Source organism: Vipera ursinii (assembly GCF_947247035.1).
Source record: "Vipera ursinii genome assembly, chromosome: 5".
Lineage (NCBI taxonomy): Eukaryota > Metazoa > Chordata > Lepidosauria > Squamata > Viperidae > Vipera > Vipera ursinii.
The window spans coordinates 93,020,650-93,035,582 of NC_139518.1; the positions used below are offsets into that span (position 1 = coordinate 93,020,650).

At 44.0% G+C, this 14,933-nt stretch overlaps 1 protein-coding gene across 4 annotated transcripts in view; it reads left to right on the plus strand.

Annotated features, from left to right (window-relative positions):
- CCSER2 (coiled-coil serine rich protein 2) overlaps positions 1 to 14,933 on the plus strand; it is a 60,182-nt gene that overhangs the window by 21,590 nt on the left and 23,659 nt on the right. For all 4 annotated transcript variants that reach the window (XM_083364181.1, XM_083364182.1, XM_083364183.1 and 1 more), the window contains exons 4-7: positions 5,685 to 5,775; positions 7,965 to 8,127; positions 9,509 to 9,698; positions 14,049 to 14,132. In XM_083364181.1, coding sequence (XP_083220307.1) covers positions 5,685 to 5,775; positions 7,965 to 8,127; positions 9,509 to 9,698; positions 14,049 to 14,132 — 528 coding nt within the window. The remainder of the gene's footprint in view (positions 1 to 5,684; positions 5,776 to 7,964; positions 8,128 to 9,508; positions 9,699 to 14,048; positions 14,133 to 14,933) is intronic.

Consider the following 14,933-nt stretch of genomic DNA (forward strand, 5'->3'; position numbering starts at 1 on the left):
CACCGCCCTCTCACGACAGTTGGAGAGCCTATACCAGGGGGAATGGTCCGAAACATCCATCCTGGGTACAGCATGTCCCCTAGAGCTCTCACCTCTAGGGGCAGCAGATGTAAGTTCCGGCCACCCTCTCACTGTGGCCAGTACCCAGGGAACTCTGAATCCTTTGGGGACGATATGTGAATGGCAATAAAGAACAGTCCGAAGGCAGGGATGAGATAGTGTATTTCATCATCAAAGTCTGCCCTACTAGATGGCCAAATCCTCCGTTGCTCTGTCCTTCGAGAAGATTGGTCATGGCCAGTTCTGCAGTCATTGGGGTCTTCCAAATTATCTAATTCCTTTAGGTCCACAAATCCAATGGCACCAACCAAAGTCACAACTGGTGCCACGGGAAGCATAGATGTTTCAAGGGACCACTGGGATCCACCGGAATTAACCGGCTAGCCCAGGAACCTTCGAGGCCACCAACAGCAGTGAGAGTACCAGGCCATCTAGAAAGAGTAAAGCAAGCAGAGGAAGCGATAAGTTGAGTGCAGCATCGCCGCTGAGTCGCCAGGGCCACTGCCACCACCGGAGCGTTGCTGCAGACGCCGCCGCCATTGCTGCCGCCGCCAGGACGTTGATGGAACCAAGAATAATCCAGCCCTTCCCGCCACCGATCGAAGACAGGCCAACAAGGCTCAGGCGGGAACGGGCAAACGGTCAGACAGACAACCCAGCAGGCAGTCGATAGAAAGAAAGGCCTAGAGCGGCCCTGGAGCAACGCCACCGCCATCCCCGTTGCCAACGGAGCGAGCCAGGAACGCCGCCGCCGCCACAGCCGTGAGGGAGCAAACCGACCACAAAAGCGGCCCGAATGGCCCGAAACGCCTCCACCGAGACCGCCAGCAGCGAGAGACCATCCGAAGACCGGCTCCGCTACCGCCGAGGACGCCCAGCAAGCTGCCGATGGAAGGGAAGGCCTAGAACGGCCCTGGAGCAACGCCGCCGCCGCCGTCCCCGTCGCCCTCGAACAAGCCAAGAACGCCGCCGCCGCCACAGCCGAGGGAGACCAAGCCGACCCCAGAAGCGGCCCGGAATGGCCCAAAACGCCTCCGCCAAGACCGTCAGTAGCGAAAGACCCTCCGAGGACGCCGGGTCCGTCACCGCCGAGGACGCCGCTGCCGAAACCGCCGGCCGCCGAAACCACCAGGTACCGCGAAAACGGCCCAGAGAACGCCCGAGGGAGCGGGTCGGCGCCGCAAGCATCCAAACCGAAAAAGCAGCAGGGCCGGCAGCAAAACAGCAGTCCAAAACCTTCATCCTTCAGCTGCCACATCAATTGCCCTCACTATCCCCCCAACCCAGAGGGTATAAACACCCCTGGGGGGCTCCTAGGACGCCTATTTTATGAGACTTGCAGAGCTCACCCTAACAGATCCGCCTGCACGTCCGCCATCTTAGCGCTAAAGAAAAGGTGCCGGAACTCACGCATGTCATACAACCCTCCTTGCCTACCCTACAAGGTTCCATCCAAAAAAGGTGCCGGAACTCCGTTCTGAGCGTTCTATGACAAAAAAGCCCTGTCTCTATCTATCTATCTATCTATCTATCTATCTATCTATCTATCTATCTATCTATCTATCTATCTATCCATCCATCCATCCATCCATCCATCCATCCATCCATCCATCCATCCATCCATCTAAAAAACTCACCCTGGAGTTAGCAGGGGAGAATGAAGAGAAGATACTGTTTTCATTGCAAGTATAGAAAGCCCTAATGAAGAATATCTATTTTAAAGCCAAGAATATTTTAATGGACTAATAAATAATTCCAAATGCTCTGAATTATTGTTTTTGAATTACCTATTAAATTGGTATGATTACAGTAGTTTAACCAGTTAGGAGTAGAAAAAAGTGGAAAAATGGAAAAAAATGCAAAAGGTGGTGATCTAATCACTTTCAAGAATATCAGGAGCATGGATATCTCATGTATAATAATAGTAGTATGGCTTGCTACTATATTCTGTTATTTGAATTTTTAAATGAGACAGATATTTTCCCCTTACATCTGATAATTGGTCTATCTGTAGCAATGGAGATCCTTCAGTAATTCAGAGTTGATTTGGAATTAAAGCTGTGGAATTATTTTGACACAGGTGCAGCATCTCTTGGTGTCAACTTAAAGCAGTCGTGTCAGTCTGCAGGATTACACAGCTGCAGTCTCTGGCAATTCTGAAAAAGAGGGGGCTACTTTAATAAGTAACAGCTAAATGTTGCATTTGCTCTCTAGCCCATTCCCAAGTATCACTTCTGAATTAAATCTGAACCATTGCTTTGCTATGACATCTATGTATGTGGGGTCCTTGGTGCTCTCTGAGCTTGGTTGCAGATGTTTCATTACTCAAACTAGTGCTAGAAAAAAGAAGGGTTAGCACTCAACCTTCTAGCATACACTTGGTTGCCTAGTTGGGTAATGGCATGTATGCAAGAAAACAACCAAGCTCAAGAGAGCCCTCATTTCAACTCTGCATTACAAATATTCTCCTTTATTTATATCTATGCATGCTTAAACAAGGCACGCGGTGGCTCAGTGGGTTAGGACGCTGAGTTTGTCGATCAGATGGTCGGCCGTTTGGCGGGTCGAATCCCGAGTGCCGCGTAACAGAGTGAGCGCCTGTTACTCGTCCCAGCTTCTGCCAACCTAGCAGTTCGAAAGCATGTAAAAAATGCAAGTAGAAAAATAGGGTCCACTCTGGTGGGAAGGTAACAGCGTTCCGTGCGCCTTTGGCGTCTAGTCATGCCGGCCACATGACCACGGAGACGTCCTCGGACAAGCGCTGGCTCTTCGGCTTTGAAACAGAGATGAGCACCGGCCCCTAGAGTCGGAAACGACTAGCACGCATGTGCGGGGGAAACTTTACCTTTATTCTTAAACTCAAACTTAACGCCCGTTTTAAAAGTATGGCCAAATGAAATCAAGAAGAAATAGCAGCGACTTGCCAACTCTTGGTTTAGAGGAGTGATTTCCAGAACTGTAGTTTAGCAAAAAAAAAAAAAAAATCATTGTGCTTTTTTTCCTTTTTTTTTTTTTTGGTTCCGTAGAGTCAATAAGAGCATAAAAGGCTGATGGTTTCTGAGGCTCATCGTAGGGTTTGTTTCTCACCATGGCAACTGACATCCCTCTACCCATGTGATTGTTTGGCTAGCCTCAGGCAGACTGGCAATGTGGCAGTGTCAGTGGTTGCCCTCCTGTGATTGGATGCAGGCCGGGAGGTCTCATTGAATTCTCCCCCCAGGGTTGCTATGGCAGCTGCAGTAATGACCTTAAGCCCAGCCTCTGCCTCTGGTCCCTGGTCTCCCTTCTTTTGCAAGTATTTTATTTTAATCGTTCGTCATCTTTCTTTTCTTTCCTAAAGGTATGGAGCCTGCTTCACCCTTCAGCTGTCGTGTAATGTAGAAGAGCAGTTCTCCATGTATGGGATAGGTTAAAATCCAGCACTATGGATTTTTGTAAACTTAAATACGTTGACTGGTCCCCCCCCTTTTTTTTGGAAGAAATATTGCTGTTTTGACTGTCATCCCAATAATAATAATAATAATAATAATAATAATAATAATAATAATAATAATAATAATAATAATGAGGAGGAGGAGGAAGGGATCTTGGAGGTCATCTAGTCCAACCCCCTGCTAAGGCAGGAAACCCTATACCATTTCAGACATGGTTGTCCAGTCTCTTCTTAAAAACTTCCAGTGTTGGAGCATTCACTGCTTCTGGAGGCAGGTTGTTCCACTGGTTAGTTGTTCTAAATGTCAGGAAGTTTCTCCTTAGTTCTAGGTTGCTTGTCTCCTTGACTAGTTTCCATCCGTTGCTTCTTGTCCTGCTTTCAGGTGCTTTGGAGAATAGCTTGACTCCCTCTTCTTTGGGGCAGCCCCTGAGATATTAGAACACTGCTATCATGTCACTCCTCACCCTTCTCTTCATTAAACTACACATACCCAATTCCAGCAACCGTTCCCTATAGTTTTTAGCCTCCAGTCCCCCAATCATCTTTGTTGCTCTTCTCTGTACTCCTTCTAGAGTCTCAACATCTTTTTTACATCGTGGTGACCAAAACTGGATGCAGTATTCCAGGTGTGGCCTTTAGTCAAATTACACGTGTTTGTAAATGAATGGGGAAGATACAACTTTATTTGCTGCTTCTTCACCCATTTAGTACAAAGACACTGAAATCTACAATATGCTACAATGAAAGGAATAGGGTTATTAATTCAGTTTACCCTTTTCTTTTAAGGGAAGAGGGTAAATATCCATTGAGGGGAAGAAGCTACTGTAAAATATTAATGGAGCTTTAGTAATATTCCATTTGTACATTCCATTGTGATGTTCTTCTGGTAGTTGTGAAAAATTCCTAGTTGCCTATTAACAAATTGCAACCTGTAAAGGTAATAACAGCATTCAGAGAAACATATCTATCACCTGGGAAACCGCATTTTAAAAACTGAACAAAAGTTTTTGTAAATGCCTTTTTGTCCTAGGACTTGGGACTAGGACTTGTGGACATAGTTTTATTGACACCATTGGAATATTCCTACAAGGCCAATAGTCAACTATACACAAATCAAATGTATTATCTTCCAAATCCATGGTTTTGTACCTGGAAAATGTGACACATCTTAACCGGAAATTATGGCTCCTCTGTGCTGCTTTATCACTTTTACATTCTTTCTGTGGCTTTCATAGGCCCGCTCCCATTTTAGTCCAATACTGTTAAGAACTTTCGTAGATGATGATTGATTGATTGTGTGCCCTCGGGTCGCTTTCAACTCCTAGTGACTACCTAGGTAGATTTTCTCTATGAGGATCCATCCCTTACTGCGTTCTTTCAAGTCTCCCAGAGGTGTCCCCATGGCCACCATAGTTGAGTCTCTCATTGTTGGTCATCCTCTTCCTCGTTTCCCTAGACATATCTTAGTATTTTAATATAATTGCATTCTGTAGCTTTAAGCTATGCTTTATCATTTATAAGTTTCAGTAAATTAATACTGAAATGGGTGTAATTTTTCCTCATTGTATTTTACGGCTGCTCTGTGGCTGAAATAAAAGATCTGGTGGTTTAACTGAATAAAGGTAAAGGTAAAGGTTCCCCCGCACATGCATGCTAGTCGTTTCCAACTCTAGGGGCTGGTGCTCATCACCATTTCAACGCCGAAGAGCCAGCGCTTATCCGAGGACGTCTCCGTGGTCATGTGGCCGGCATGACTAGAAGCCAAAGGCACATGGAACGCTGTTACCTTCCCACCGTTGTGGTCCCTATTTTTCTACTTGCATTTTGACGTGCTTTCGAACTGCTAGGTTGGCGGAAGCTGGGACGAGTAACAGGCGCTCACTCTGTTACGCGGCACTCGGGATTCGACCCGCCAAACTGCTGACCTTCAGATCGACAAGCTCAGCGTCCTAACCCACTGAGCCACCGCGTCCCTTTTTAACTGAATACTTAGCACCTATTTTTAAGAGGCCTGGGGGTTAATTATTTCTTTTCACTTCAATATTCTAGCTGTGCTGGATAGCTGGAAGCTGCTCTCATCCTTGACAATAATAAAAGTTCACTTCTATAGTTGCAGAAAGGGCCATACAGAGTTTCTTTCAAACTGCAAGTTAGTTTTGAATGACTCGAAGCCATTTCTCCTTGCTTGCAGGACATCTTGAACAACCTTGAGTCCTGTGATCTTGAAGATGATGATCTTATGCTTGATGTTGACTTGCCTGAAGACGTGCCCTGTGATAATGGTTAGTGAGAGGATCCTTCTAAAGTGTCTGCTGCTTCTTTGATGTCCCTTTTGATTTCTGTTAAGCCAAGAGAACCAACAACTTCTAGAGTGGTCACCCCATGAAATCTAGAGGAAACCAAGGCTGGGGATATATAGAGGCATTTATCTCAGTGTACAGCAGGGATGTCCCAACTTGGCAACTTTTAAGATCTGTGGACTTCAACTCCCAGAATTCCCAGAAGTGGCTGATGAATTCTGGGAGGTGGAAGTCTACAAGTTTTAAAAGTTGCCAAGGTTGGACACCTCTGCCGTACAACTTCATTTGATGCTCAAGGAACGCAATGAATAATATCCCCACTGTTTTCCTGGGGTTTCTTAACAGAGCAATACTTTTGAAACTCTGTTTGCACAGCGGTTTATCACCTTATGCTTCTTTCCCATTTTTAGAGCCGTCATTTTCACCTAGTCTTTTTTAAATGAATTCTCATTGATGATTTTGGTATAATAAGGTTAAAATTACAGCGTATCCTTTTGTTTAAACAAACAAAAAACAACCCACACACCAAAATCTACTAGCTTGGTAAGTATACAGAAAAGTTTTTTGAAGTCTGGAAATTTAAGTAACTAAAGCTGTTATGTTTAGATCCAGAGAGGAGTGATTTGAATTCCAGTGGAAGTTTAGGAAAAATGTGAAGAGAGCCAGAGTTGGCTGTAGGTGTAGGACGGGTTCCTTTTTCACTGGATGCATTCAAGTCTTGCTTTAATGGGGGTTCAGAAAACAGGACTTTGATTCAATGGCTGCTTTCAACTCCTAAGATTGTGCCATTCATGAATTCAGCAGTTAACTACATCTTGCCCAAAGACTTGATTGACCCCAGCAAGTGCTAAAGTAATTGGTAGGTTTATAATTTTCCGGCTCTCTTTTGGAGCCCGTGATGGAACTTGCCCTCTATTTATAGCAATTGTTCTGTGGCAAGATGTATGCAACTTGGAGGACGGGAGTTGTAAGTCACAGGGTCAAACTGGGCTGCTTTCCCAACTCTACGCAAGCAGGGAATAATCAGGAAGGAAGGCCTGTTTGTCCCCATCTCCTGCAAAACTATGAGTAGGCGGCCGAGCAACAACTAGGAGAAGGGCCCCGCAGCCAAGGATTAGCTACCAGAAGAACAGTTTAGGTAAGTGAAAAGCTGAGCAGGTTTCTTCAAACTTTTCTTCCCTAGCTGCATTTCCTGGTCCCTTGGTCTGGCTTTTAAGATTTCCAAACAATTGCCTCATCCGGTTATCAGAAACCAGACTATTGTTTTGGGAGCACTGACAGATGTGGGTTGGTTTTTTTTTTAGAAGTTTCACGTTGCACGGTAAAATGAGCGTTCTAAAACTTTTCCTTAATTAATAAAACTCCCCAAAGATCATGTTTCATCACTGATTATATAAGTGTAGGGAAAAATCCTTGTGAAGAATAAGGGCTGTTTTGTCTGCTTGAAGTTGCGTTGGGATAGATAGCAAAGGAATATTCCTCATGTGGCTAAAGAAAGAATTAAAGTTACTGAACTGAAGTAGCAGCTTTACTATACCGGGAGCCAGTTAATTTCAGTATAACTAGTATCGCATTTCTGCTGTTTGATGTGTTGTGGAGAAGAAAACCTGAGTTTTACACTTATATCTTACCTCTGATCATCATAATATTGTGAAATGAAATTATCTTTTCTATGCCCAGACCTAATTTATGGGCAATTCCTTGACTTCATTATGGACAAGTGAATTAATTAAGAGTGCCATCCAACATCTGTTTTGCTTTCATGTTAATGTAAAGGTAAAGGTTCCCCTGCACATGTGTGCTAGTCGTTTCCGACTCTAGGGGCTGGTGCTTATCTCCGTTTTAAAGCCAGCGCTTTTCCGAGGACGTCTCCGTGGTCATGTGGCCGGCATGACTAAATGCCAAAGGTGCACAGAACGCTGTTACCTTCCCACCATAGGGGTCCCTATTTTTTTACTTGCATTTTTACGTGCTTTCGAACTGCTAGGTTGGCAGAAGCTGAGACGAGTAACAGGCGCTCACTGTGTTACGCGGCACTCGGGATTCGACCCGCCAAACTGCCGACCTTCTGATCGACAAGCTCAGCGTCCTAACCCACTGAGCCACCACTTCCCTTCATGTTAATACTAATACTTAAATCAACGTTGCTCTATTTTCTTCTGTTGATACAGAGGAATGTGACAATATGAACCGTTATGAGCGACCGGACAGAAATATTCGACAGCAAAAAGCAGAGGGATTCTGGAAGAGAACACCCCAGCGGTGGAACACTCAGGATCATTATCATCTCAGTCCCACTGAGCACTATTCACACGTCAGAAATGATCTAAACAGGTGTGATTCTCAGAAGAGGAAAAGGTTGAAGGTTGAGGTTTGGGTTTGGGTTTTTCCTGGCAGCCATTAATCAATAGAGGCTCCCCCCCCTTCCCCCCCTGAGTTAAAATCTACATTTGGACACAGCAATTCTTAGAAAAGATAGCAGTCCAGAGAATTGTAAAATGTCCCTCAATTGAACAACATCAACATCCTACTTGAAGTGGCTGTTTACAATTCGAGACGGGCTACTTTAATCTTTCTGAAAAGGTTTCCAACTCAGGGTAGAATAGCTGAACAATTAGGGTAATTACGGATAGCTAGGACGGGCGGCCCTGTTACACGATCAGTGTGCGGAGCATTGAGTCTTTATCTTTATTAGACTTATATACCGCCCTTCTCCTGTAGGACTCAGGGCGGTTCACAAGCTTTTATTAAAATAACAATACAACAATTACAAAAATTAAAAACAGTTAAAATAATTATATTTAAACCTTGAATAAATATAAAACCCCAATTAAAATCCAATTTAAAACCCCAATTAATACTCTCAGTCCAGGCCAGAAAGCTCAAAGAGCCAAGTCTTCAGGTCCCGGCGGAATGAGCGAAGGTCAGGGGCAATGTTGTTGTAACACAATCCCCTGTTATATACTAATTGGAGAAACCAAACTTTGTAGCAACAAGGCTTATAAACAAACTCCCCACCCCTAACACTCACTCTGATGAGGCTGACAGTGGATCAGCGAAAGCTAAGGTTTGTAAATACTTTTTATTGTTTTTATTATGTTAACAATAAGCAGCTGTTTTGTATTCATCCTGGAGCTTGAGGACTTACACACAGACACACACACAGACACACACACACACACACACACACACACACACACACACACACACACAATAGCCAAAACCAAAAATGAGTCTTCTTTCTATGGGAGTGAGTTATATGTCTAATTTATCAATCAAAGATTGCCAATATTTTAAAATTGCACTTTGTGTGACGATGACCTACAAGGCAAGAATTAAGAGTAACCATATTAAAAGCAAAACGATAAAATGTGAACAAGACAGAACACATGTAACAGAATAAATAAAAAAAATGTGCATGTGTTTTCCAGTGCCTGGGAAAATAGGGCTTGGTCTGAGGGTGAAATACCGGCAACACCGGTGCAAAGTTGGACTCTTGAGGGAAACCCTTGAATGTTGGAAAGCCGCCGTAAAGGAGATTCTCACCACTGGCACAGCCAAACAGTTTCTCCGGCAGGGATTCAGAGCAGAAAACATCCATTGATCTTGGGCAGCTAGATAGAATTGCTCTTCATTTAATACAGAAGTTCACTTCTCCTGTGAAGATTTAGTAAACAAAAGGCTCTTTACTCACATCCTCCAAACTCTGTTACAGGGGTTGCAACTATGTCGATTTTCCCCCTGTCAGCCATCTTGAAGGCTATGGGACATCAGGCTTGTATCCAACACTGAGGAGTTTGCCAGCAAATACCGTGGTACTGGACGAAATGACCCTTCGGCACATGGTCCAAGACTGCACAGCCGTGAAAACCCAGCTGTTAAAACTGAAAAGAATACTCCATCAGGTTAGTGAGGAGAAAAGATAACGTTTCATCACTTTTTTCTATTACGAAACTATCTAATCTTTAAAGATGCTGAAGTTGGCTGCTGAAATAGTAACAAGCCCTAATGTCCCCGATGGTAGCATCTTGAATTGAAAAACTCTTGTTTGGAGTGTAAAAAGGCACCGTCACAAGCAATGCCGTTGTTTTGAGCAAATTTTGGATGTGTACCAAGTGTACACAGCTCCGTTGTGTACAGTGCAAAATATTCTGTTACAAGCTTAATCCCTCTGCTCCGAAGAGTCTAATTTGCATTTCAGGTTTGGAAAAGTTTTGAACATCCCTACCTTCTACTACTACTACTATTACTACTACTACTAGTTGTTGTTGTTAGCTGCGAAGTCGTGTCCGACCCATCGCGACCCTATGGACAATGTTCCTCCAGGCCTTCCTGTCCTCTACCATCTTCTGGAGTCCATTTAAGATCACGCCTCCTGCTTCAGTGACTCCATCCAGCCACCTCGTTCTCTGTCATCCCCTTCTTCTCTTGCCCGCAATCTTTCCCAGCATGAGGCTCTTCTCCAGTGAGTCTTTCCTCCTCATTAGGTGGCCAAAGTATTTGAGTTTCAACTTCAGGATCTGGCTTTCTAAAGAGCAGTCAGGGTTAATCTCTAGGACTGACCGGTTTGATCGCCTTGCAGTCCAAGGGACTCGCAGAAGTCTTCTCCAGCACCATAGCTCAGAGGCCTCAATTCACTACTACTAGTAGTAAATGTTTCCATTCCTGCAGGATGGAGGGTTGAGAGAAAGGATATCGTGTCTGAGGAATATTTTTTCCAAACTGGGAATTGGCTTTCCAGGTTCATGGATGCTGCAGTGGATGGGGTTTGGCAACCAGAGCATCACTTTGAATAGCAAGCATTTTTAATTCATTAAAATTCAAAATTTTAATTCAGTTCTGCTTGAGATTCAGGTGGCTGGGGAGAACTCGGGGATTGTCCTCTCTTTGAAAAGTAGCTGTGACAGGGAGCGCTAAGGGCCTTTGTTCCTCACAGACTCACAATTGCTTTTGGCCTGGGAAAAGAGGATTAAAGTATCATAGCAATATAAATCTGTTGGGTTCCTCCAGAGTTGATGTTGCTGCTTGCCGATTATGCTAATTGGAGTTGGAACATAAACTTATTAAACCACTCATTGCTCACATACTAGTCCCAGCCAGGGAGAGGAAAGTGGCCTGTTACAAACAGGTTGTTGATGTCAAACAATGATGCAGTCTGTTTGAATACCAAAGGTCAGCATCTGTTGCTTCCAAATGCAGCTCCGTAGTCCAAATTCCGGAAGACTGCTTCTTCCAACTACTGTAGAAAATGCATGCAGAATTCCATATAGACCTGACTGAGGAAAAGTAAAATCAGTAAAATGGGTTGCTGTAGATGCCAGAGGTAATTAAACCATAATTAAAAGTCGTCTCATCTTGCAAAGTGATTTTTGTACAGGGGAAAAGGTTTTTTTCCACATTGGCTAATTGGGCTGAGATCTGAACATCTATTTGAGGCCAAGAGCCTTTTAGTAGCAGTGACTTCAAAGGCTGCTTTTTGTAGACACCAAGTCAAAGACCTCGTTCCAGACCCAGCTTGGCATGTCCTTCTCTGGGAGAACTCTGAGGATATAATAGAATTAGAATAGAGTGGAATAGGAATGAGAATAGAATTAGAATTAGAATGGAACTTTGGAGGTCTTCTAGTCCATCCCTCTGCTCAAGCAGGAGAACCTAGACCAGGGGTAGGCAACCTTGGCTCTTTTATGACTTGTGGACTTCAACTCCCAGAATTCCTGAGCCAGCCAAGCTGAGGGAAAAGGGAGAGGTTTCCATGCTGAGCCATGCTGGCTCAGGAATTCTGGGAGTTGAAGTCCACGAGTCATAAAAGAGCCAAGGTTGCCTACCCCTGTCCTATACCATCTCAGACAAGTGATAGTCTAGTGTCTTCTTAAAAATCTCCACATATGGAGAGTCCACAGTTTCTGGAGGCAAGCTGTTCCACTGGTTGATTGTCCTCACGGTCAGATAGTTTCTCCTTAATTCCAGGTTCCTTCTCTTTTTTTTAACTTCTATTTTAGAATGTCTTGAGTACATCTGTGGGTTGTTGCTGTTGTTCAGTCACTAAGCCGTGTCCAAATGCGACCCCATGGAGCATGCCCCCACCCACCCTCCATTTTAGTCTCCTGGATTCTACCCAAACTGACATTCACTGCGCCAGTGATACTGACTTAACCATTTCATCTTCTGCCATCCCCTTCGCCTTTTGCCTTGATCCGGGTACAAGCTGCTTAAAAATGGGCAGAAACAGGATCACCCCGCTTCCAACCGTTGTGTTGCTAAAAAGTCATGGGAGGGGCTCACGCTCCCCCTCCCCCAAAAAAACAGATGAGGAACCACAACTTAATCTCCCCCCCCCCCCGGATCTAAACGCACCCCCAGACGGCCTCACGTTTCATTTTGTTTTAGTTGTCACACCGCTTTTACTTATTTCTCTGCCTTTGATTTCTTAATAAAAGCATTCAGTCAGAAGCTGTACAGCTGTATCGCCACCCAACCCTGCCCTGCCCCACCCACGCCAAAGTTCGAGCTTCTTCTTCTGTTGTTGTTACCCGGTATATTTTAGACTGAAAATAGAGACCTGGCTTTTTCAAAGCTTTTCATAGAACTAACTGACGGGCTGCAGGAAAGGATGGCGGTTTGTTTGCTGTGTCATTAGGACAATGGAAGGACCGGGTACCCGAGAGGGCAGGACTGAGGTGAATTTTCTCCAGGGTCATGTCTTGTCTCGGCCTTCTCAAGAAGAAGAGGGACCTTAGTGGGCTTCTCCCTCAGGACGGAGAGAAAAGCAAAGGAAGATTAAAGAGGAGAGCAGCGCGAGGAGGCTGTGGGCTCCTGGAAAATACCCAGCGGAGGTATTTCAGGAAAAATCCAGCCAGCTAGCTGAGAAATTCAGGCAAAACAGTTTCAGAAAGCTGAAAAGGAGCAGATCCCCCAGAGACCGGGTTGTAACGGCCTATTTATTGCAGAGGTAGGGTGGGTAACCGAGACAAGGCTTTAAGCACTTGGCAAGCATCAAAAAACAAAGACCTCTTTATATACTTAAAAATAGGCCCAGCCCTTTGTGCCTTTGAAGATAGGCTTGGAGTAGCTGCCAAGAAAAAGGCAGATTAAAAACAGGTATCTAAATATCCAAAGAGTCTTAACTTGCTCCAAGGAGTCCATCTAGCAAAAGCCAAAGTTGTGGGACTTAACTTGCTCCAAGGAGTCCATCTAGCAAAAGCCAAAGATGTGGGACTGGTTACAATTAATGGTTCTTCTCCCCCCCCCCACCCAAAGTAAGCTATGAAGGCCCAGAAGAGGGATTTCATAGTTGGCTGTGGTTGTAAAAAGCACCGGAGAAGCAACGGCATCTTGGCAATAATGGAAAGCTAAATAGGGCAACCAGACACAAACTCCAGTGGTGGCAGCAAGCCGTAGGGGTTGTGAGGATGGAGATGGACTCTCCTCCAGGCTTGTTCTGAGTTGACCAGGTCTTGCAATGAGTTGCTTTATTTCATTGCTTTGGTCAGGAGAGGGGAGAGAAAATTTAATTCTTGCACTGATATCAAAGGCCATTTCATAAACCCTGGGGAGTTGTGTTAAAAGTGTTTATTCCTATTGCTTTTTTGTTGGTTGGCTCGTTTTGTAGTTTGGACTCACTGTAGGATCTGTCCCTCAGGGGAGAATTTGGGCAAAGAAGTCAGCCAATAAAGGTTTCTCTAATTTTAGTTGGAAAAAAATGAAATTCCTGAGTCATTCTTCATGCAAGTATCTGCTTACTCCTTCCTTTTGCTTATGGTAGATTGTTCAACTAGGGCCGTGGTGGCAAACCTACGGCACGCATGCCACAGGTGGCACGCAGAGCCCTTTCTGTGGGCACGCGTGCTCTTGGCCCCCAGTTCTATGCCTTCCGCTGGGCTTTATAAAACCTTTTCGCCTTAGGCCTCCGCCACCATGTGCAAAAAAAAAAAAAAGGCTCAATCAATCAATAAATCAATTTCAACTTCTCACGGGGAAAAAAAAGATCTTGCAAAGTTGGAATTGATTGATTGAACTTTTTAGTCCCACCCAGTCTGCCATTACCACTGCAGCCACGCCCACCCAATGGGCCACACCCACCCAGTGGGCCACGCCCACCCGGTACCTGACGATACCTAAGTGGGTTTTGGGTTGCAGTTTGGGCACTCGGTCTCTAAAAGGTTCGCCATCACTGAACTCGGGTTTAAAATGTTTAAGCTTTGCTGGATATCTTCACAAGATTTACATGCTCAAAACAAAAAGAAAATGTTTTGCAGAATGATGAAAACGTGTCACTGCACAACATCACACTCCCAGTGCCATCGAGTCCAGAACAGCTGGAATCTGAACCAACGTATAAGGTAAAGTGGCAGTTGACATTTTGAAGATGAGACCTTAGAATGGAATTGTCCAGGATATTGAAGAGTTTTAATTTTGCTAGGAAAATCACATCAGACAGGCCCCAGATGTAGAGAGTCTACTAAACTGTTTATACGTCTTACTTAAATAATTCCAAGATGAATGTTTTTCTCATTACTGAATTATTTTTTTCAGGGTTGGGATGCTTGTACTATCATGTTAAGTCCCCCAAATATATTAGGCACTTAAATAAAACTGTTTTGAAAGGAGCCATTTAGAGACATAGAATTTAAGACAGTAACGTAGAACAGGAACACAGGCTAATTGAAATAAATAGGCTTACAAAATTATTTAAAAACCAGACAATATATAATAGAACATACCTTTCTAAGTAGTACTTTTAAACATGTGAAGTGGGAGAAAAGAACACACCAGGAGGCCTTTACAAGTTAGATCAAAACATGAATATAAACAGTTTAATAGAATTGAGCGGGGAAAATGTCCCAATTATTTAATTAATAATAAAACTGCAAATGTCTGAGCTGTGATCTAAATGAAGATTGTACATAGGCAATCCCTAACTTGTGTAACATTCCATTTTGGAAAGTATTGCGTAACTCAGTTTTTCAGAATAATTTGAGTTACACTTCCTACATTTTTGGATGTGCGGTGTAAATGTTCATATTTTTAACTTTATTAACTTTATTTCTCCTCCTAAACAAATGCCTGTATCTGGGTACAAAACTGTACATATTTGTCTTAGGCAAATGTTATTTATTTATTAAATGTATTCACTGATGGAA